This window comes from Panthera onca, chromosome X, assembly GCF_046562875.1.
Source record: "Panthera onca isolate mPanOnc1 chromosome X, mPanOnc1 haplotype 2, whole genome shotgun sequence".
Lineage (NCBI taxonomy): Eukaryota > Metazoa > Chordata > Mammalia > Carnivora > Felidae > Panthera > Panthera onca.
The window spans coordinates 101483315-101508595 of NC_138357.1; the positions used below are offsets into that span (position 1 = coordinate 101483315).

Genomic DNA, 25281 nt, shown 5'->3' on the forward strand with positions numbered 1-25281 from the left:
CTCAACATCAGTCTGATAGATCCTTTTGAAAGATCAATACCACAAAAATTGAGAATATTGTTTTAAAGATAGTAGAATTTACATGAAGAAAAATCTTTTTTAGATATCAGTTCCCCATATTCCATTACAAAATATACAAAGCAAGGAAGACAGCAGAAAATTCAAAGAATTACTCTATTAAGTCTCTTTCATGTAGGTGATCTCTTCCCACCAAGATAATATCATATTAAACAATTGGCTGTTGGAGCACCTCTAAAATAGTAGATTAATGTAGCCATAGATCTTGTTTAATGATAGTTTTGTTTTTTCATATTTGTTATTGATTATGAATTTTTTGGTTTCTTATATATAATTATTAATTTCACAGTTTTAAATATAAGACCAGAAGAAATTCTGGCAATAAAACAGAGAAACCATAAAAGAAAATCTCTGTCACTTTGGGATAACCAAATATTTCTTAGATGTGAAACCAGAGGCCTGATTCAAAAAGAGAAAAATTAACTTGAACTTCATCAAACTTATGAGTTGTTTCTATGTTATGGATACAAACCCTTTCTTTTCTGCATTGCAAATGTGTTTTCTCCTTCTAGATTACATTTTTACTTACTGGTGTCTTTTGATAAAGCAGAATTCTTCATTCTGATGTAGTTCATTTTTATAAATGGTCACTTTATAATTTTGTATCCTGTTTAAGAAATATCTGCCTTCCCCAAACCATTATGATATTATACTTTGTTGTCTTCTGTATAGGCTTGGTTGTTTTGTCACTTGAATTTGGATCTCTATATCACCTGGAATTGATTATTGAATTTGGCATTAGGAGTGGGTTAAAATTCAGGTTCTTTCTTTTTTTTTTCCATTTGGAATCTAACTGTCACTACACCATTTCTTAAAAACAATGTTACTTACTCATTGCTCTCGAGTATTGGGTGTGTCATAATTTCTTGGTACAGATGCTGTTCTGTTTTTGGACTTGAATTCACTACCATTTTTGTCTGTCTATACGTGCACAAACATCCTGCCATTTGGATTTTTGCAGTTTTATAATCCATACTGGTATCTGGTGAACTAGGTTCCCCCACTTTTTCTTGATTATATTGACCCTTTGAATTTCTGTATTCCTTTTACCATCATCTTTTTAATTTCTATATAAATCCTGTTTGGAATGTCATCAACAGTGAGTTAAATCTATAGATCGATTTGGGAAGAATTGTTACCTTTACACTATTGATGAGTATACCACATTCCTGCTATGATTTCCCCTATTGTTTATTTATTTAATTTTTAAGTATTAGATTTGAAAGAATGAGAAAAAAAAATCCAAGAGAAAAAAGGGTCAGAAAATTTGAACAGCAACTTCACAAAAGGGGATGTTTAGAAGCTGAAGAATAATATAGAATGTTCAACCTCAGCAGTAATTGGGGAAATTTAGAACTGCAATGAGATACCAATACAAACTCATAAAAATGGCTGAAATTAAAAAAGCTAATAATGCTGGGGGTGAGGATTTGGAATAACCTGAACTCCTAACTGGTAGAAATGTAAATCAGACAACCATCGAAAATAGTTTGGCATTATATACTGAATGCCAAAGTGCATAATTCTTATAGGCCAACAGTTTTGTGCTTAGGCATAACATGTAACTACCATTTATCTCTGCACACGAGTGTGTGTGTGTGTGTGTGTGTGTGTGTGTGTGTGTAGAAAGAGAATGTTCATAGCAGCTTTTTAAAAAAAATTATTTTGAGAGACAGAGAGAGAGAGGAGAGGGTGCATGTGCAAGCAGGGGCAGGGCAGAGAGAGAGGGAGAAGGAGAGAGAGAGAGAATGAGAGAATCCCAAGTAGGCTCTGTGCTGTCAGTGCAGACCTCTGTGCAGGGCTCCATGTCCAAAGCTGCGAGATCACGAATTGAGCCTAGATCAAGAGTCAGATGCTTAGCTACGTGAGCCATCCAGGCACCCCTCGTAGCAGCTTAATTTCTAAAAGCTAAAACTGGAAATGACTGTGGTATAGTCACATGATGGCATATTATAAAGCAGTGAAAATGAACAAATGATAGTTATACACAATACATAGGATGGACCACTCTCCTGAAAGAGTTTTGAGCCAAAGAAGTGAGACACAAAAGTATACCTACGATGATTTCCTTTTTTTTAATGTTTATTTTTTTTAATGTTTATTTTTGAGAGAGACCGAATGTGAGTGGGGGAGGGGCAGAGAGAGAGGGAGACCCAGAATCCGAAGCAGGTTCCAGCCTCCGAGCTGTCAACATGGAGCCGGATGTGGGGCTTGAACTCATGAACTGTGAGATCATGACCCGAGCTGAAGTCGGATGCTTAACTGACTGAGTCACCCAGGCGCCCCTACTATGACTTCTTTTAATTGAATTTCAAAAACAGGCAAAATTGTTCCATGGATTTAGGAATCAGGAGACTAGTTACATTTTGGAAGGAATGAAAGCAGTTAAATGCATGAGTGCATCTTGTGAAGTGTTGAAAGTATTGCCTATTTTGACCTGGTGCTTGATACATGGGTGCATTTGCTTTGAGAAAATGTATCATGGTCTACCCTCAGGTACACTTTTCTAGATGTATGTGATACTTCAGTTCCTATTTTTAATGTTAAAAAAAGAGGAACCTTTGAAGGTAAAGTAAACCTAACCTTACAACCTCCCAAATGCCAAACAATGGCTTATTTATCAGTCTGACAGTATGCTTGGTATTTTCTCATGAAATTGTTTGATGAAATGTGATAAGTGAATATACAAAATTAGAATAAGATTAATGCATTTTATGGATCTTTTCTTAGATGGTCATATTTCTTTCTGAAAATGTAGAACCCTGAGAACTCCCCTGAGAACTTGTTTGAGCAGGCAAAGACCCCGAAATGAGGACTTAAATTTGAGAAGGAGCCCTTAAAGAGCAGATTTCCACAATTCTCCCGTTTGACTGAGAGCCTTAATAGGGAATGTCATAAAATTGAGGTCTCTGTATGAAAAGGACAGAATCTCAAGTAAAACATTTTTGTGTGGAAACCAAAACCCAGAGCGAAATAACCTTTGCTTGAAGTAGCCCCAGGCTAAAAGACACAGACTATAAATGTTCAAAGGTAAATTTATTATCATTTTATACTTCTCCATTATTTTGTAATAAAAGAAAGTACAAAAGAAATGGAAAAGATTCCCCAGGAACATGTTTATTAGTCTCTGATTATTACCACACAGTAAACACACAATTAAATCAAAGAGAATGTTCAAGAGCAGGATTTTTTTCCCTAAAGATGTGCTTAGGTATTCTATACTAGATGAATAAATGAGCCTGGGGCAGGATATACATAAATTGGCACGTTAAATAAAATAGTAGACAGGGCTATTTCAAATTTCCTTTTAAAAATCATAGATTCTCAAATTAGAATGAAGGCATTGATTGGAGAAGTTGACTAATCAGACCTTCAATAATAATGTTAGTGCATTTACATGCAGCACATTATTTATTGAGTGTCTACTATGTGTTAAGTTGTATGCTAGGTGGTAGGAACACTGTAGTCAGTGATCAGAACAAACAAAACCCTATATGTCATAGAGTTTACAGTCACATACCAGAGGGCAGTAACATGTACAATGTACATTGTGATAGCTATGTGAATGAGTAAGAGATAAACAGAACAGAAGGTGTGGGAAGACCTCTCAGTTAAATTGTGATATGGTAAAGCCTGGAAGGAAGTGAGGGAGGGAGCCATGGCATCATCTATAGGAAAATGGTCCAGACAGAAGGATAAAAAGATCTTGGGGAGAAACAAAACGTTTGCAAACAGGACTTGCTAGGGAGACAGGACTGAGTATGGAGAAAACACAGCAGAGAAGGGGATCGGAGAGGTACCCGGGTACTTATGGGAGGTGTAAAACATGGGAAGACATTATTAGGCTTGGAACTTAATTGGGAAGGAGATGACAATGACTAAAAATAAAAGGGCTGCTATGAATTGAATGGCTAATAAAACCAGTTCTTTAAAAATGAGAGAAATAGTTAATAAGAAAGAAAAACTTACAAGAAAAGTATTTAAAAACAGTACCATTTTTATCCAGGGAGGTTATCGTCTGTAATGAAAACATAATACAACTTATCGCATAATAGAAATACTACTAAAACCACTAAGACAATTTAATGGAAATACTTTTTGATGTTATAGGCTGCTTTATTTTTCCAAGATTTATAACGTCTTTGCAATGCACTTGGGTGAAAATCCCCCTACTGATAGAGTTCTCTAGTTGGGTCAAAAGGCCACTGATAACAGGAGGGACATCTAAAGTGAAAGTATTAGCGTAAGGTTAAAGCACAGGGCCTGGCAAATGCCTGCCAGGGGCACTTTGCAAAAGGAAAGTCTTCAGAGCCCCTTTGTGGGGACCCGCAGCCACCCCTGAGTTCCCTTGGGCCCCTTGGGTGGAGGGGATCCTGTAAACTTTTTTGCATCCGTATAACCACCACCCATTTCTGCATGGTTTTCTTCACCTCAACCTGCACCCTGACCATCTCTGTGAATTCTCCCATCTCTTCATTCCTCAAATGCATATCGTTTATGGCCTCGTAATCCTGGAGCCACCAAGCCAGCCCCTTGTTGGTTTCTCTTTTGGCCTTCTTGGTCACTTTCCTGCAGCCTTGGTTCCCTGGCTGGCTTTTCTTCTTCTTTTGGCTTTCCCTGGCTCTCGGGCTTTCTGTCTTTTGGCTTTGCCACACTGCTGGCTTTTTCTTGTCCTTTCCAAGTTCCTCATTTTCTGCCTTTCCCTTGTGATTTGTCTTTCCCTCAATTTCTAACTTTTCTTCGTTTTCCAGAATACAAGCTACTGCTGGCTTCCCTGCACCCCATGGCTGTTCTTTGTATTCCAGCTTTCCTTGTTCTCAGGCATTCCTTCATTCCATCGCAGAGTTTTTCCATGTTGAGATTTTCCCCCCTTTTCCAGTCATGCAGGGATTCTAGACAGGTTCCTCCTCCTTCTATAGCCTTGCAGAAAGTTGCAGGGGCCGGGGCAGGCCTGCGCCTCCTGCTACTCTCTGAAGCCCAGACCCCTTGCTGCCAAGGCAGCTCAGGGAGCTGGTTCCATACAGGCAGTGGAAGAAGATGGCACAGGGACTGGATGGCAAGGTCGGAAATACAGTTTTATTCAGAGCCTTTAATTCACCATTGTCATATTAGAACACATTTAGCAACTAACTAACTAACTAACTAACTAACTAAATAAATAAATAAATAATTGAGACTATGGATGGCGTAAATAAACTGTAGATTTAATAGCAATTTGCTTCCCATTAATACTCCAAAGCGCAGATGATTCTATGAAATATGTGTGCATTATGTGTAAACCTCCTGCCCCATAAAGTTGGATTTTCAGGAAAAGCAATAGTTTATCATTTAATTTAAATTAGCTAAATCCAAATCTGAGCTCTCAAGCAGGCATTCCGAAAATTCTCAGTCATTATGAGGAAAGCTCTTCCCTATCCCTAGCAATGGCCAGAGAACAGTAGGCCTATGTGGTGCCTCATATAGGCAGGGGAAAAGCCTTTCCTCTTTAGTCCATTGCAGTATGCACTGATACAGTCACCCCCTAAGCCCGAGTCTTCTCATGAAGCCAAGTGTCTCATTAATATCACTGGCATGAAACAGAAAGCCTGCAAAGACCAAGCTGAAGAGACTGTAACAAAGTAAATATATACAGAAATGTGAGGAGAATCAAATCCCTGGTGAGACACGCAGGGATTAGCATGAGTTAATAGCCTTTATCCCTAAACCTAAAGAGACAATGAGGAGAGAGCTGTTACCTCAAAGCAGTGAAAGCTCTGACACTGTGAGAGGGACCACTGGCCAGCAACTGTGACCATAGGTATCTAAATGAAGTTACCCTCAAATCGTGGCCTGCTGGGTGAGTTGGGAGACGATCGATACCTTGGTCTCTCTATCCAGTCCTCCAATATCCTGCCCATGCTACCCACTGGTTAAGCTCAGCTAAAGGCTAGAAGGTGAGAGCTCCTAGGTGATGAAGTCATCTGATACTAGATGAGTCATCTCATATGCCACAGGGGTGAAGAACTGGAGATTGGGGAACAAACAGAGAATAGCCAGCATTCCAAGTACCTCTGTTTTCTGGTCACACGAGGACGTGAGAATGTCTGCACTGAGAGCCCTAATGTTGGCTGGGGTCCATCCTTGCTGGATGTACCAGGAAGCCATTCACTTTTGAAACCACACCATCTCTGTTTCCTGGTAGGGCGTGGAGATGGTTTCTGGCTAATTTTGGGAACCATCTGATATCACATCCCTTCAGATGCTTCTGGGAAACATCAGAGCCAGAAAACTAAAACAGACCAAGAGTTATTTCTAATTTCTGCTCGGCTGCACAAACTTACCAAAGGCATAGGAGAAGATAAATTTATAAAAAAATATTACTAAAAAAATATTCCTGCCATATGTACAAAGATGGATAATGTATTAGGATGCAGTGAAAATGTCATTAAGTATATAAAAAGAAGAGCTTTTAAAGTGCATACTCATAATAATAATAGAATACTAGAAATTAATAACACTTTTAAAAATTCAATTTGATTAATTTAAAATGTTTTGTATAAGGAATGAAGAGTACATATCCACATTTGTATAGGAAAAAACTTTCCAGGAGAAATGGACTAGGTTTTAGCCTGAGGTTCAATTTGTGTCTTAGCTTTTATTTTCATTGAAAACAAAGATAAATTAATTCAAGATTTCAACCATAAATGTTACAAAAAATAAAAAATGCTCTAAGGAAAGTAGAAAATAAAGATAAATGAAGAAATCAGTTAGGAAGAAAAAACACTAGAATAATTTGAGAGCTAGTTCTTTGTAATAAAATAATAAAGTAGACTAATCTCATAAATTTAATCGGGAAAATGAGAGGAAAAAGCAAATATATGCAATTTAAATATAGAAAGAAAATATTAAACACAAGTATAAGGAATATACAAACCAAACATGGAGTCTACACAGAATTATATGTTGATTATAAAAACAATTAGATTGTATTCCATTTAAAATAATTAATTATAAGAATTAATAGAATATAGGGTACTTTATTTTTTCTTAGATTTTTTTTAATGTTTTTATTTATTTTTTGAGAGACAGAGAGAGACAGAGCATGAGTGGAGGAGGGGAGGAGAGAGAGGGAAACACAGAATCTGAAGCAGGCTCCAGGCTCTGAGCTGTCAACACACAGCCTGACAGGGGCTCGAACTCATGGACCGCGAGATCATGACCTGAGTCGAAGTCGGATGCTCAACCGACTGAGCCACCCAGGTGCCACGAAAATGTAGAGTACTTCAATCAATAACCAAGAGAGGTGAAGAAATCATAAAATTAAACAAACCGACTCTTCACAAAGACTTCTGAGTCTAATGGAACCAGGGGGAAGTTCATCCAAACGTTAAGAAATGGATAATTGCTAATAGAAAATCATTAGGGACTTCACAATTCTACAAATTTATCCACAGACTTAATTTTTAAAATCACTTCAAAGAAGTTAACCCTCTCTGTTGTTTGAGGGGCTATTAGAAGCATCCATTTTGAAAGGCTATTTTGTGGTAGTTTCAAAATCTTAGGTCAACTTCATTTGGTTTCCTCCTTCCTTCTTAGTATCTTCTCCACTTTGGCCTATTTCTCTGCCATAAATGATCAGTTTCTGAACATGTCATTGTTCTCTACTAGCAACTCAATTTGATTCCATGCCTCAGTTTCCTTTAATTTGTCTGTCCTGATATCTAATTTGCTATGCTCTCTCAGTGCCACTCACAGCTTAGGTCCACAACTCAGACACCACATTTATGTTCTGATTTGCATTCTCTGTGGTGGCTGTTTTAGCATAAAGTTATTTCTGCTATCAATAATTTATTTTCAAAACCACTTATTGAGAATAAAGTACTTCCAAGTGCAGTGATACCTTTATTACAATATTTACTGAGAGCAAAGCTCATTTGTAATAAAGTTGGCTGTGGCTTTAAAAAGCAAACAAAAGAAAGTACAAAATCCTGTGAAATAGAAGCTGACTGTACCAAGCGGTTAAGCTTGTCTACACCCCAGCTCAAGATATAAAACATATCCACAGCTTGCATTTCATTGTCACTTGTTGAAGGTAGATAAATCACAGGTAACATGGAAACATCTCACATATTGCTGTTTTACCATGCCTTTTCCCTTCTCCACATTTGTTTGTGAGTGACTGTCTTTACCAGACATTCTCAATTCCGTTCTGCAGGTCTTTAACCCCATTGTCTCTCAAAGGAAAAGTATCATTTAATGGGTCATTTAAACTTGTTTATTGATAGATTTTTTTCCCCCTTAGATGTAAATAAGCTCCAGTCAATGAGTTTCCTCTACCAGAAATTTGACATTTTTATCTCTTTATGTCAAATTGAGTAATGAATGATTCTTTACCACTGGTAAAGGAATTTAGCCATTAAAAATCTGGTAGGGAGATTTAACTGCCTGTGGTATTTTAAACTGCCCTCCAGATAGATCATGATACCAGTCTTCCATTAATTGCCTGATTGCAATTTGTTTCCTCTTCTTCCATCCCAAGATGTCCATGTTTTTATTTTATGAATCCCAGTGCCTCTTTGAAGTCATAGAATATATTCCATCACTATTTTAAAGATTCATACAAAAAATGTAGTGTTGTAATACACCCTGAGTATATAGTATACCAGGGCTTTACCGATTTAATATGATTTAATATTAGCTGACAGAGTTGTAGATCTCATACTTGATGTTCAGTATCCACTCTGATCAACTGTGTATGACAAAGTGGCAAATTTTTACCAAGTAACTTCAAACGTACAATGTGAAACAGCACAAAACAAGTAAGATCAGTTTTATACATTATTAAAGCACAAATCCAAAGTGAGCATTTAAAAGCCTAGGTTGAAAATTCACATGTCAGCTATGTTCAAATATTCACTTAATCATATCATTGAAAATTGTCAGTGAATTAGATTGAATGGTTGTCACGTGTCACTGATCTGAAAAATGACACAGTGTTCACTCTTCCTGGCATATGATCTTAGATAAAGAGGGTTCTAAACCGTTCTTTAAGACTAGTATTTTATGTGTTCTTTAAGTATTCAGAGACTTAAATAGCAATATAATATATGTTTTGGAGTATGTCAGAACATAATATCTTTGACTGAATATAAACTGCTTCCATTTATTACTCATAAAATACACTGTTCAGATATAAATTCCACATTTTGAAGTTAATTTATGTTAGACAAGTATTCGTTCTTACACTAAATTTTCAGTCCACACAATAGGACTATAATATGTCTGCACCTTATATATATTCATTCTCAGGATCCAGAAGTATATCCTTTTAACCCTGTTACTCACTAACTCCAGGATTTTTTCCAAATGATTCCATGACTTAGGTTCCAATTCATCATCTCTGAAATCTACTAACAGAAATGGTTGTATTTATTTCAAAATATTCATTTATGGAATAAAAACATATACAGGCATATATTATATAATATTTAGATTTATATTCAGATGCATTGGGAAATGACTACTTTTCAAATGAAGCTAATTCTCATTTAAAATAATATCAGGGGCATTTGGGTGGCTCAGTCAGTTAAGTGTCCCACTTCAGCTCAGTTCATGATCTCATGGTTCGTGGGTTTGAGTCCCACATCAGGCTTTTTGTTGTCAGCACAGTGCCTGCTTTGGATCCTCTGTCCCCCTCTGTCTCTTCCCTTCCCCTGCTTGCACTCTCTCTCTCTCTGTTTCTCTCAACGTAAATAAATAAACTTAAAAAATGAAATAATTTTATAAGGTGAGTTGGTTATCTTCCCCCTACCAGTGCATTTCTTGCGTCAAGGTAAAATAGTATATTTTTTTTTTGCATGCTAAACTTAAAATTGAGGTAGCCATTTACCTATGATTTGTACATTTAGAGATCTTAAAGGATAATAATAGGGCTACAAATTGTACTATTTTTTTTTTAAAGTTTATTTATTTTGAGACTAAGAGAGTGCAAGTCGGGGAGGGGCAGGGAAAGAGGGAGAGAGAGAGAATCCCAAGCAGGCTCCACACTGTCATTGCGGAGCCCAATGCGGGGCTTGAACCCATGAGCCGTGAGATCATGACCTGAGCCAAAGTCAGGCACTCAACTGACTAAGCCACCCAGGTACCCCAACAGATAGTGGTATAATTAAAAACATTTTTTTTTCATGTTTATTTATTTACTCTGAGAGAGGGGAGGAACACGAGAGGGGCAGAGAGAGAGAGAGAGGAAAGAAAGAGAGAGAGAATCCCAAGCAGGCTCTGCACTGTCAGCGCAGAGCCCCATGTGGGGCTCACATTCACCAACCATGAGATCATGACCTGATCTGAAACCAGGAGTCAGACCCTTAACCAACTGAGCCACCGTGGTGCCCTAAAATTTTTCTTATTATATTGAATTGTTGGTCATATAACTTAAAATTTTCGGGGGTTGCTATTGCCAAATTTTTCCTTGAAATAAGTATATGTGGAACAAGATTAGAAAGCTATGGTGATACAGGGTTCTGGTTTCATTAAAGTAGCATTCTGTATTGCCATGCATATGATATATAATATTTATAAAAATTCAAGTTAAATGATATTACATTGAAAGTATATACATCTTTTATCTTATCCTGTGTTGTGACATTATTACTGAACATAGAGTCCATTTCCTCAAATGATGCCTTCTAGTATATAATGTTCCATATAAGAAATTTTGCTTAGTTGAGATACAGGAGCTACTTTGCCAAAAAGTTCAGTCCTGCATTTTATGTTCAGTGAAACTACCTGCATTGGAACCTCTATTTTGATATATTTGTTTTAATTTTCTTTCACCCCTTTATTGTTTATATTTTTCTTAACATTAAGGGGTTTTTTAAACTTAACTGCTTCACATCTTTATTGCCAAAGAGGAAGTATATAAGCAAGTAAAAGCACAGGTCCATTAAAAAGAACTACCTTGTGACAAATGATTATAATCATAAACACCTCCAAAATATGGAGCAATTTGTGACAAATGATTATAATCATAAACACCTCCAAAATATAGAGCAATTTGAACTTCCTTCAGTAGTCTTTAGGCATTTTGATAGAACAGTCCATTTTTTAGTCTGTCTCCATCTTTAATACAAAATGCGGCATATAGTGGATAGTCAAAAATATTTAAGGAATGACTGAATATATAAACCCTAATCACTGAAGGTCAGGAGAGTATCTTCATAGCAAGTACTGTACCCAGAACTAAGTCTTAGGATGTATCCTAGGTCAAAACGTGCTTTTAAAAGGTATTTTCCAGTATAAGCTTCTATATTTGTATAAAATTTAAAAAATCCTTGTTGGAGAGAGAGATATGGGAGGGAATAAAGAAAACTTGCCAAGTGGAGCATGAAGTCCACAACAGCCAATGCAGCCCACCCTGTAGGTTTTATGTACTGAACTATTCATCATCTAATTATGAAAGATTCAATATGTGCACCTCTATATCCAAAAAAAGATAGGTGTGATTTTTGCCTGTAAGCCTTCACATTTTATATAAATTTTAAACACACTAAAAAGCACATGCTGCAGGGCAGCAACACTACTTTGCTTTTTCTGCATTTTTGATCACTTAAATGCATTATCTTTAGAAGGATTATATAAATACTTGAGTTTCTGTGGAATATAGAGAAGTCTCTTTAGCTTGGCTACACGATGGCAGACGTTCTACACAAAGCGCTTAACACATTTTAAAAGCAAATCCTATTTGCCTAGAATGTTGGAATGAAATTCTCAGTTATAAATCATTTATTAGAAAGAAATGTGTGGGTAGGGGAAAAAAACAAGTAAGTAGAAGGTAGAAGTAGCCTCATGGGTTCTAAGAATCAGGAGGGATCTTTATATAGTAAAGTTCAACACATGGTGTTTTTCTGGTAGTCACTGTTTGGTTAAAGTAATCGACCAAACTTTTATTTTTTTTTTTTTTTTAATTTTTTTTTTAACGTTTATTTATTTTTGAGACAGAGAGAGACAGAGCATGAACAGGGGAGGGGCAGAGAGAGGGAGACACAGGATCTGAAACAGGCTCCAGGCTCTGAGCTGTCAGCACAGAGCCCCATGCGGGGCTCGAACTCACAGACCATGAAATCATGACCTGAGCCGAAGTCGGCCGCCTAACCGACTGAGCCACCCAGGCGCCCCTACCCAAACTTTTAAAGATGACATTTCATGGTTCTTTGTGAAATCTCATCGTTCTGTGTGAAGTTATAAGATTGAATTTGCAGCTACATTTTTTGTTGTTGTCAAATTCACAAATAAGAATCATGTGAAAAATGATGGCTTACCTTTATCCTCTACCCCTTCCCTAATTCAGAAAATGTTCAGATTGTACTGTGCATATCAAGGAACTAAAACGATTCCTCCTTAGGGTAAATCTTGCAATCTGAAATGTCTTAAAGAACCAAATCCTTTGAAACCAACGTGAGGAACCTCCTATCCCTAACCTAATTTCATTTGGCTGGATGATACAGGGTGTGTTTTCTTTAATGCCTGGAGCTGTGAAATGTCCTGTGCGGTTGTCTAAAAAGGCAAGAAGTGGGAGATACCATTTATTGGAAAGATGATGGTTCCCATTTTGAATAAGATGTAACTTCCTACAACATGCAAGTGAAAACTGCAAATGCTTTATTGACTTATAAACTAAGAGCTGAAAAGTTTATCCATCTCCCTGCTACCACAAATGTTTAAAAAGCATGAGAAAATTTGTTAGAATTTTGTCATGGGACTCATCACTCCCTTGCTTTTATTCATCTTTTTTCTTCCTTCTGCTCTGCCCTGAGAACTTCCGTTTTCATTATTTGACCTGGTTACTGTGATTATTTTTATGTCAAATGTTCCTCATTCTAAAGTCATTGTGTAGCATTCCACGTTTGATGAACTCATTCTGCTATTCTTCTTTCTGTAAAGCTAATTAAAAATAATATAAACTGGGCCAGGTCAGTAATCTCCTGTCACTAATCCATCATATTTCAGATGTGCTTTAAATCTTAGGGTTTTCTTCAGTATTCTTAAATCTTAAATATATCAATATAATATATATAAATCCTTTTACTATAACCACCATGGGATATATAAATTTGGCTTGTAGAAAATCTTATTGACAATGCTAGATTGCATCTGTGCCCTGAAGGAAAGCGGTATAAAATAAAACCTAGGATAAAACAAATGAACAATGAAAGAGAATTGCTCCTCATAGCCTAGTGGTCAGCATCTTCATTTAGGAGGTGGGGCACCAGGAAGTAATAGTGCTCATTGAAATACTTCTATATTAACCTTAGAATTACTAAATAGATAATTTTGTACAAAATCAAATATTTTACTCTAAGTTGTAGCGTGGGCACAAAAAGGGAATTCCCTCTAGTTTGTGTCCTCACATGATAACACTAGACTACGTTATTTCAAAAGCTAATGGAGCGCCTGGGTGCTTAGTTGGTTAAGCGTCTCACTTAAGCTCAGGTCATGATCTCATGGTTTGTGGGTTCAAGCCCTGCGTCTGGCTCTGTGCTGACAGCTCAGAGACTGGAGCCTGCTTCAGATTCTGCTTCTCCCTCTCTCTCTGTTCCTCCCCCACCCATGTGTTGTCTTTCTCTCTCAAAAAAAAAAAATAAATAAATAAATAAATAAAAGTAAAAATAAACAAAAAAGGTAACTCATTAGTTTTCCTAGGTGCTTGCTATTTATTTATTTATTTATTTATTTATTTATTTATTTACTTATTTACTTATTTATTTATTTAGCTTGTGCCTCCTGACTCGGGATATTTTCCTAAGAGTTCACATTTAAATATTCTATTAGAGCCATAATAGGGTTCCATGATTTCAAGGCAAATGGTGAGAATTTTCTGTCCTTAAAAATTAAGTTTGAATAAAGCATCTTCACAGAGAACACTGCACAACTCTGAGCCAGTATCTGGTGTTATTTTATGACAAAAGTCTTAGGCCTGTTTGCAGGAACTCATAAGGCTAATCTTCCTATGTAGGTGAACTTGTAAGTTGTGTCTGCAAAAATTCAATGCATGCTATTTAATTTTTGCACACCTATCCATTTGGTATCTGATGCTTTCATTCTGAAAACCAGGAAAACATAATTTTGGGCATCCTTAGTGACCTCAATATTGAATTTCCTGCTATCTAGTGCTTGTCACAGTAAACACACACACACACACACACACACACACACACACACACACACACTGGCTCCATATATTAACATATTTGTCACAGAAATGTTTTTTGTTAGACAGACATACAATTATCATTTAACACAGATTTTGACATATTTTGGATTTTGTTTTTCCTTTCCATAGTTATTTAGAAATTGGATTGAGAATCCTTGAAAGATATACCTCCAGAGCATATATTAGAAAAATATTTAAAAGAGGCCATTTTGCATGTGATTGTCTAAGAGTAGTAATGATTTTTATGAGAACAACATTCATAGCTATGTGGTAGGAAACATGGCATTATAAAAAAACCAAGCATATGCCATTTAGAGTCAAAATGGGCTAGACTGTCTATATGAGGCATCGAATAGTAACCTATGACCATGAACAGTACCCTTCAGGCATGACAAAATACCCCTCCTTCTTCTAGTGTCTTAGTGACTATTAATTACGGTTATTTCTTACAGTCCTTGGTAATCTGAAAAAGAGTTGTACAGCAAGAGACAAAACTTAACCAAAACAAATATCACTTGTCTACATGGTGGTGTGTAATATTTATTAATTTAGAGCCTATTAAAGAACGTCATGAAGAAGTCTCTAGATTTAATTAAGGACTTATCTCTCATATCCAGACCTGGTTTTAAATCTGACCTTGTGAAAGCTTCGTGTACCTTTGACACTTTGTTCTTCTCTAGAAAAAAAGATATATAAACAAATAACTATGTCATACTTATATTATGATTATGATGTGGGTAGCGTGAAAGCCGTATTCCAAGAGAACCCTATAGGCTTAAGATTTTTTAAAGATAGAAATAAAATAGGGGCGCCTCGGTGGTTCAGTCTATTAAGCAACTGACTCTTGGTTTCAGCTCAGGTCATGATCTCACAGTTCTTGAGGTTGAGCCCCTCATGGGGCTCCACCCTGACAGCGCGGAGCCTGCTTTGGATTCTGTCTCTCTCTCCCTCTCTCTTTGCCCCCACTCCCTCTTTCTGTCTGTCTCTGAAGAATAAATGAATAAACTTAAAAAAAAAAGAAATAAGTATCCTAAGAGATTATAAAAAGAAAAACAATAATGAAAAGTAAATTCAAAATAGAAAACTGAAAAATAGAGGTTGAATTGTGTTCAAAAGCCAGCTCTTTGAATAGATCAACAAGAGAGGCAAACCTCTTCTAATCCTAACAAAAGAAAATGAGAAGAGAATGAAAAATAGACAAGATTAGTAATGAAAAAGGATGTGTAACTGCAGATAAATAAGAAACTGAGAGAATACTATAAGCAATTCTGTGAAATTAATTTTGAAAAATCCAGGACATGCATGATTTCCTAGAATAATGCAAATTACTAAAATTGACATAAGAATAGCAGAAAATTAAACTAGACTAATTACTTCAGAAAACATTGGTAAGTTATTAGAGATCTATCATGGAAATACATACCAGGATTCTTCACATATGAATTTAACCTAATCCTTAAAGAATAGTAATTCCTATATTTTAAGGTATTCCAAAGCATATAAGATAAAACCCTGCAATTACTTTTGTGATGTCAGAATAACCTTAGCAGCAACAGTCAGTAAGCATAAAATTAAATAACAAATGTATAAGACAATCTCATTTATAAATATGAATACAAAAATTAGATTGTTGAACTACATAAAACTGTTTATAAGTGATAAGTACTCCATAAATGTTAGGTATTGATTGCAAAGAGCTCTAAATATTAAGAATGAAAACAAAAGTACCCTACAGAAAAAGGAACAAGCCATATTAACAGACAGTTTACAGATGCAATTGCAATGATCAGTTATACAAAAAGATTCTCCAAATGCAGTAGGAATCATCAGAATAAATTAACAGTGCAATATATTTTTACTTATCAGGCGAAATGAAAAAGCAGAAACATCCATTGCTGGTAAGAGAAGAGCCTATTCATACATTGCTGGTTAGAATATTAAATGCTAAATCCTTTTCATAAAGAAAAACCTACCAAAATTAAAACTAGGTATACCTTTTTGATACAGCAGATCTATTCCTTGGAATAGCTACTATAACAATAAAAGCATCAGTTATCTGAGGATGTATACACAAGATGTCCGTCGCAACATTATATAAAGTGGCAAATCTGTTCAAGTCCCTGCTTTCAGTTCTTCTGGGTCTATCTCCAGCAGTGGAATTTCTAGATCCTACTTAATTTTAATTAGTTTTTCTTATGCGGCCTGCTATTAGCTTCTAAGCTTTTTGACATTAGGGGCTCTGTTTTACTCTTCTTTATTCACAGCTGAGCACAGTGCCTGGACATAATAGAAATTGGATCTGAGGAGGGATTTTATGAGGAGAAAGAAATAGAGGAACAGTCTCCCTGCTGATATAGTGAGAAGGCTTATGAAAGTAGATAGAGGCAAGCCTACTGCTTGCTCTAAGTCTCCCCAGGATGTTCCCTATGGCAAGTCCAAACATAACTACTAGCAGTGATTCCCCCAGTATAGGTCTATTTCCTAAAAAAAAAAAAAATCACATCTTCTCCATTTAAATAACTGAATTTTCTACAATGTACAGTCTGATTATCACTTTCACTACAAGCACAACTATCTCTTTTGTGCTCTGAGTACATCAGTGCCTGACATAGAGCCAAAATGTATTTGTTGAATGAATGCATCAGTGATTCAACTGATAAATTTATAGTAGCTTTTCCATATGGAGGAGCTCCTTCCCTTACCACCACATAAGGAATCTCCAAATGAAATGTAGATGACAGTGCTTTCTTGTTCTTGAGTTATTAATCTCCTCTGGGATCTCTATGTTTTTCTTCCCTAATGAGTTCTAAAAACTTGTTGTATTTTACTTTGTATAATTAAAACAAAAGTGTTACAGGAAATTATTATCTGCATGTGTAGGACAAATTTATGAGAATGCCCAAGAATTTGAAATACTCAATTATAGCACACTGAATTAGGAATGATTTGCATGGGATACTCCTGAAATTCAAATGTGCAACCAAAAGCATCTGCATTGCGGAAATAAGTAGACCTGTAATATCTCATAATGGCAGTATCATCTTGACTTTCCTATACCAAATAAAGTCAAAGTCTTTCATGTCAGCCAGCCTTGAGAGTTTCCATTTATCCACTCCTCAACTGAGCCTTACAGAAATGTCCATTTATATACAACTTCAGGATAACTTCTCTGTAAGGTCCATATGGTACCAAATCCTCATATCTAGTCTATTGTCTAGTTCAGTAATATCCTCTACTATTAAATATGTTTGAAAGTAAACTATGGACTTGTATCTTGATCTTCCATCCTTGTTCAAATGATTCTACATTCTTTTCTGTATACTTTATTTGTTTTAAGCCAACACACTAATAGTATTTATATAGTTGGGGTGCAAAAATAAATGTGAGTATTTGATTATCCATTGGACCTGAAAGTATTTTTATATGAGGCATAATTGGGAGTGATATGACAATTATACTGAAGGGCAGCCCTTTTATAACCACATCCACCTGCCCCACTCACCCCCTTCACTCTGATCTCTAACCTCTGGCATTTGCTACCCTGTTCTCCATTTCTATAACTTCGTCTATTCAAAACTGTTAATGTTACCCTTTGAGATTGGCTTTGTTTTTTCACTTGGGGTAATTCCCATGAGATTCAATCAAGTTGCTGCTTGTATCCACAGTTTGTTCCTTTTCATCACAGAGTGGGATTGCATGGTGTAGATGCACCACGGCTTAAGTAACCAGTCATCCTTGAAGGGCATCTGGGCTCTTCTCCCAGATCGCTGTTTTTGACTGTTATAAATAAAGCTGGTGTGAACACTTACACATAGGGTTTTGTAGAAATGGAAGTTTTCATTGTTTTGGGATAAATGCCCTGGATCCCAGTTGCTGGATTGCATGCGTAAGCACATGATGAGTTTTGCAAGAAAGTGCCAAAATGTTTTGCAGAGTACCTGTACTATTTACATTTTCCCCAGCACTGCATGAGTGATCCAGTATGTCCATATCCTTACCAGCATTTGCTGTTGTCACTATTTTAAAATGTCAGCTATTATGATAAATGTATAGTGCTACCTCATTGTGGTTATAATCTGCATTTTCCTAATGGCTAATAATGTTGAACATCTTTTCATGCACCCATTTGCCTGATGCTTACATTTAACCTGACTCCACGTAAAAATACCAGGAGCATAAAGGATAGGAGATAGGATTTGCCTTAAGAAAAATAAAACCCGGGGCACCTGGGTGGCTCAGTTGGTTAAGTGTCTGACTTGACTTCGGCTCAGGTCATGATCTCACGGTTGGTCATGAGATCTGGGCCCTCCATCAGGCTCTGCACTGGAACTCGGCATGGAGCCTGCTTAAGATTCTCTCTCCCTTTGCCCCTCGCCTGCTCGTGCTTTCTCTCTCTCTCTCTCTCTCTCTCTCTCTCTCTCTCTCTCAATAAATCAATACAATAGAATAAAACCTTGCCATATTTTGATTCCCAGTACAGGATTGAGAAAATTGAGTTTACCATAGCTCCATTATTTATTGGAGTTTTAATATCTGTTTCTAAAGCAACGACATTTTAGTCTAATGCAGCCACCCCTAATTATAATAGCCTTCCTCTAAGCAAGATTGAAGGACAGATGGAGTTTCTATTTATTGAGTTTCAATTTTCTATTAGGAAGCAAATCTTAATTTTAGTCATCTTTTAGGAGTTATCATTGTTATACATTTTATTTGGAGATACTCTGATTGGCCTCTTTAATCTGCAGTAATCTATTTATATACTAAAAGTACATTCATTTCCTATCTCTTTGTTAATGTGTTCGGGGGCACTTGTTTGTTACAGAAAGTCCATTTACAAATGCATTTTGTTTCATTTTTGGATTATTTTTTAAAAGCTGTAATACTGTTTAGGCTCTGAAAATAGCTAAATGCAATTACCTTCCAGTTTTGTTTTCTTTCCAAATAGACATTTTGTCTCTTTCCTTCAAACGTTTTCCCTGTATCTTTAACAGGTTGATTTAGTGAATATTGGAAGCACTGACATAGTAGATGGAAATCACAAACTGACTCTTGGTTTGATTTGGAATATAATCCTCCACTGGCAGGTAAGAACCTTGATGACTGTTTCCTTTTTGGGTAAAATGTTGCTGATCTTCCTTTCATGTTTGCCCGTGTCCTGCAAAACAAACATGTATACCTCTAACAGAACAAAGCCCATCTCCAAAGCACTGTCTTTTAAATGGGCACAGTTAATGTCATTTGAGATGTGAAGGATCAGCAGATTATAAAACAGGTTCTAGAACACTCGCAGGAATATTTTTCTAAATTTTATTTCATTGTGTAGAGATGACACAAAAAAGAGAAGTTTCATCAATAGGTTAATAAAAATATTTTTCACTAATATGTGTCTTCTATAACTAACCTGTAAGCGAATCTACATAGTTTTATAAAAACTATTAACCACTACCAAATGAATGAGACTTTGCAAATCTTTTATTTCTCAATGTAAATTAATTCCAATAAAAGATTAGTTGGATACGATTATCTGTATTTATGTTATACATACATATATATGAGTTTATAATCTGATTTTGAAATTGATTTTTTTTTTCTGAATGCCTATATTTTCTGATGCCTATATTTATTGGACCTCTGCAAAACAGATCAAAACTCATTTGGTTTAGTGAAAAGAGTATATATTTTTTCGGTCAGAGCAACATGAACTTAAATTTCAACCTCTTCATTTACCATCTTATAGTGACATTGGGTATAATGCCATCTTTTCTGGGCCATAATTCCTTCACTGTTAAAATAGAAAAAATAATAATTAACATGTGTATTTCTTACAGGATTAAATGAGAGAATATCTGTAAAGCACTCAGTAGAGTACACTCTTTTCACTACAGGTGTATCATAAATAATTTTGATTGCTTGGCGTTTTCTGCTCATAATTTAAGAATCTGGAGGAAAATTGAGATGTCTGCTGTTTTTACTAGCAGTGATTAATTTTTCAAAAAACAACTTTTTTGATATGTCATTTATATATCATAGATTTACTCATTCTATGTATAAAATTCAAAGTGTACCAAACTGGTTTAGTTCTCCTGCCTAGTGCTTCTCAAATTATTTTGAGAAGGAACAGCCCCCGCCCAATCCATCCAAGATTTGGGGATATTTACAGAGTTGTACAACTATCAAAACAATCTAAAACCATCTAATTTTAGCCCACTTCTACCAACCTAAAAGCAAATCTTATGTCTTTTTATAGTCATTCCCCACTCCAATCCCCAGCCCTGGGCAACCATTTATCTACTTTCTGTTCCTATATGTCTGCCTTTTTGGAAATTTCATACTAGTGGAATCATATAATAAGTGTTCTTTTATATTTGGTTTCATTCACTGAACACAATCTTTGAGGTTCATCTTTATTATTGTAGCAAGTATCACTACTTCATTTAGTAGGGTTGACTTAACTTGAATTGTACTTTGGTCCTGCTTAGAGTCAGTATGGAGACCAGAGGTGTACCTTTCCACCTCAGCAAATGAATTGATTCCCATATTGACCCAATTGACCCCCATATCTTTCTATTCTAAACACTCTGAACAGGCTCAATCCTATTTCACAGCAATATGGGAAGAGATTGAAGACAGCATAGTGGATGACAACAGAAAACAGACCATAAGAACCTCAAATGAATCCAAGATTCCCAATTCTGGGCCTTTTCCATATAGTGATAGTATCAAATAGAACCAGCAAGGCAACACAGGGCCCCTCACCAAACTGGTTTACTTCTCTTGCTCAGAACTTCACAAACTTACCTTGAGGAAAGTATTTTCCCCCTCTTTTCCATTGTATGCATATTATAGTAAAACTGAAGCATTATAAAAATGAAATAAAAAGACACCCCAAATCCACGCCATTTTATCATTAAACTCAAAAGACATATGTAGGACCTGTAAAATTGTTACAGAAATTTCTAATGGACTATCGATTGTATAGACACAACTGGTTGTATCAATTGATACATTGGTACAAATGGTTCATGGAGGGACCCCAGCTTGCAGAAGACACTTTAAGTTGCACAAGAGCATATGTTGGTTGTGACAAAGCCAGCAGAAGAAGTGAGGCATGCACGGAGACCCAAATGGCTATTTCAATTGTATTTTTCATCCAAACTGTCTCTCATATGATTTCACTTTCTTATCTTCTCAAAACCCTTTCCAACTGCATCTGAACTCACTCCAAGATAGAGTTTCACAACTACCCTTATACCTTTTTCAATTGTTTGTGATTTTGTGCAGTTTTTTTTTTTATTATTATTATCATGTGGAGGGTCTTTCACACTCTGGAATACCAAAAGGAGTGCTTTTGCAGTCTTTCCTCATCTCAGACCTCTCACAGTCTGTTGTCTTGCGTTTATGTCCTTGAATCACTGTATCGTTGTGATTGCAAGGATGTAGACTCTTCTCAGCCTCTGCCTCCTTATCTTCTCTGTCTTCTATCACCCTGCTTGGTTCTCTTAAAACTTCTAAACTCACTTCCAAAAAATTCCTCCTGCTCAATACTCCTCATCATAACCCAATGAATCCCAGAAGGTATTTTCACAGAGTATACATTTGCCTTCCTGTTAAGTAGTCACAAAAGCCATTGAATATCAGCAGAGATCAAAGGATACTCTGGCCAACCTAATGTACTTTCCTGGTCTATCAGATTGAGAATGGCATTAAGAGATGGAAAGATGTGAATCTTTTGTTCCAGTGCCACATACTATGTTATTAATGGTGCCATGGAGGACTTCCCTTTGAACTTGTAAAAGCTGAGGAATGCTTACCGTGTGTCTCCTGTCACTGTTTTTCCAGTTTCCATGTAAATAAAATCATTAGCCTGAAAATAATTGAGGAAAAATATATTATTCCTCAATAATATATTGAGGAATAAGCACCATTGAACAAACTTGCGAAGTAGACATATGCCACATGTTTGGCATCCTTTCTTCCTTTTTTTAAGATTAAAAAAATTTATTTATTTTAGAGAGGGACAGAGAGAGTGAGTGGGGGAAAGGCAGAGAGAGAAGGAGACACAGAATCCGAAGCAGGCTCCAGGCTAAGAGCCGTCAGCACAGAGCCCAATGCGGGGCTTGAACCCACGGACCAGACCATGAGATCATGACCTGAGCTGAAGTCGGACGCTTCACTGACTGAGCCACCCAGGGGCCCCTTCCTTCTTTTTAAAGTGCAAACCTTTCTTTGTAGGGTGGTTAGCTGAGTTCTGATAACCAGCTGGAGATACAAACATATCTTGCTAACAGTGGTGTGCTATCAGAGGTCATGTCCCCACCTTTGCTGGCTAAGTCAAAGGAAAAACTCAAATCCAGGGCGACTTTAGCCTGCAGTATTTATTTACTATTTGAACATCATACAGGAGAAAGATGGTTTTGGCACTGAAGAAAGCCCTTGCTGTAAACTCCTGCCTCCCTAATGCTCTGTGTGCAAGACAGGTCTTGCTCTGGTCCTCACACACACCATCCTTCCCTTGTAAAAGACTGTCCCTACCCCTTTTTACTCTTGCTCCTCCACTCTAACTCCTTTTGGTCACAGGATGGATTCTGGGAAGGAAGTATTGAATTCAGCAGGCAGGACATTAATTAAGGCATGCTTTGGGGACCTGCACCTGAGGAAGGGAGAAGGTAACCAGAGCGAGAAGAGCTGGAGGTGTGATACACACCCAGCCACAGTTGTATTGCACCCCATGTGGAACTGGGAGCTGGAATAATCCTTGAGTGTCACTCTGCGTGAGGCTGACATGGCAAAGCGTTTAAACCATTTCTCTTCAGCAGTCACTAGATGCGGGCTGCCCTAGGAAGGGCTTGACCTTAGGTGACAGGACTCTCCAACATCAGGTAGTCCCTGAGAGGACTCACAGATGGAGCAAGGAGCCTTTCCTTGAAGGACACTCTTGGTGGTGCACCTCCATGCCTGTCATAGCTTCTTTGCCCAGTTAGCTCCTAGTCATTTTTTGAAACCACTGCTCAATGACATTTCAACTTGTTCCTTTTGAAAACAGATGTATAGCTGTATGCACGCACACACACACACACACACACACACACATTTGTTTAAATTGATTTTCTCTCTTAGGGACTGTTAAGTCCTAAGGGTGGGAAAGTTTTCTCCTTTAAGACTCACCTTTGGACCAGCTCAGTGTCTGAAGGTTGGTCCTTAATAAAGATTTCTGGGTAATTGTTTTTTATGTAGGAAAAGAACTGATTATCTCACATTGACCTTTATTATTATTTTTTCTTAGCAACATTTGCACCCAAGTAGAAACAATACCAGTGGGGCTGAGACTGATAAGCTGAATTAATGACATAATGATGCTAAAGGAGTTTTGGTTGGAATACTGTGTTGTCCTGTAACATTTTGTGCATAGAGGGCAGCCTGGCCAAGCGCTTTCCAAATGGATCCCATTCATCATGGGAGGGTTGCCTGATCAGTGCAAATCACCACCACTGAGCTGGTAGGTGCCGAATCCAACGGTGGTTCAGCATAGGACACAGAGTACATGTCTTGCAATCACTTTACATGGAGGTTGTGCACTTGATAACTTCAGAATATGGTGAGAAAAATGATACATCTTATATAACTCTTTGACCTATTTACTCACTGAGTAACTGACTAAATAACAGGTCAGGATGGAATTAAGAAAACTGGATAATCTGCCTCTAAATAATAGATTTAGCTATCAAGGGATAGTGATAAATATATGCAAAGATCTCACATCTTCACATCATTACCACATTTACAAAGCATCATCTCAAATCCTTTTCAAGTATTTTAAAGTGAGATGTAGCAGTCTATCCTAAAATTTGCATCAACTCTTTCATAAAAAGATGACTAACATTGGAGATGTTAAAATATGTATTTTCCCCTGAGGCCTTGGTTAACTTCTACATGGATGAGGAAGCAAAATAAAATGTCATATTTAGAATACACAATAAATATTCATCATCTGATCACATGTTGGTAGTGTATGGACCTTATGCTTTCCAAAAGGAAAGCCCTTGGTGGTAAAAACTAATCACATTTACTTAGATACTTCGTTCAGGTATATAAGGGGCCTGACTTTTATTTATTTATTTATTTAAATTTTTTTTTTTTTTTAACGTTTATTTATTTTTGAGACAGAGAGAGACAGAGCATGAATGGGGGAGGGTCAGAGAGAGGGAGACACAGAATCTGAAACAGGCTCCAGGCTCTGAGCTGTCAGCACAGAGCCCGACGCGGGGCTTGAACTCACTGACCGCGAGATCATGACCTGAGCCGAAGTCGGACACTCAACCGACTGAGCCACCCAGGCGCCCCCCTGACTTATATTTAAAAAGTAGCCTCATAATTATGCCTTTACTATGCTCTGTAGACAGTTTGTTCTATAATGTGGTGTCACCGCATTCTTGAAATCTAGAGAAATGTTTAGAATGGATTTCTGCATGAGACGAGTTAGAAGAAGGAAGCAATGAAATACGACAACCCGCTGAACGGCATTTGCACAAAGCCATGGCAAGAATCAAATGTACAGAAACTAATAAAAATAAAACCAGGAATCTGGCCTTTTTCTCCTCCGTGGTCTGGGTTTCCACTTCCCTTCCGGCTTCTGGGAGAGAGGGAGGGAGGCGGAGCTTCGGCTCTCGCAGCCAGCCACCTTGTGGCCCACAGACCTTGACCCTGACCAAAAAAACGGCCCTGGAGCCTGGTGACCTTCCGGCTCCACCCTCACGCCTGCGTGCTGTATCTGGTCGCTCAAAGGCTGCCTCCTGCTGGCGGGGTCGAGCTGTCCTTTGTCACCTTTGCTGTGTGGCCTCCTCAGCAGCTGCCTTCCTGCCCGCTCACCTGCGGGACTCCTGCTGGCCCTCTTCTGCTTCGCCCAGGGCCTGCTGCCGAACAACAGTGGTAGGACATGCGCTGGCTCACGGTGGACTTCCGACGCCGGGTCAGGGCCGTTCTCGTCTACCTCGCCGTCTCCATTGCAGCTGTCAGCC

The 25281-nt window shown here is 37.3% G+C and overlaps 1 protein-coding gene and 1 pseudogene across 10 annotated transcripts in view; one reads left to right on the top strand and one right to left on the bottom strand.

Moving 5' to 3' along the window:
- DMD (dystrophin) overlaps nucleotides 1–25281 on the top strand; it is a 2113538-nt gene that overhangs the window by 470847 nt on the left and 1617410 nt on the right. For all 10 annotated transcript variants that reach the window (XM_081792827.1, XM_081792829.1, XM_081792824.1 and 7 more), the window contains exon 5: nucleotides 19258–19350. In XM_081792827.1, the coding sequence (XP_081648953.1) occupies nucleotides 19258–19350 (93 nt within the window). The remainder of the gene's footprint in view (nucleotides 1–19257; nucleotides 19351–25281) is intronic.
- Nucleotides 4317–4932, bottom strand: LOC145714420 (transcription elongation factor A protein-like 2; annotated as a pseudogene).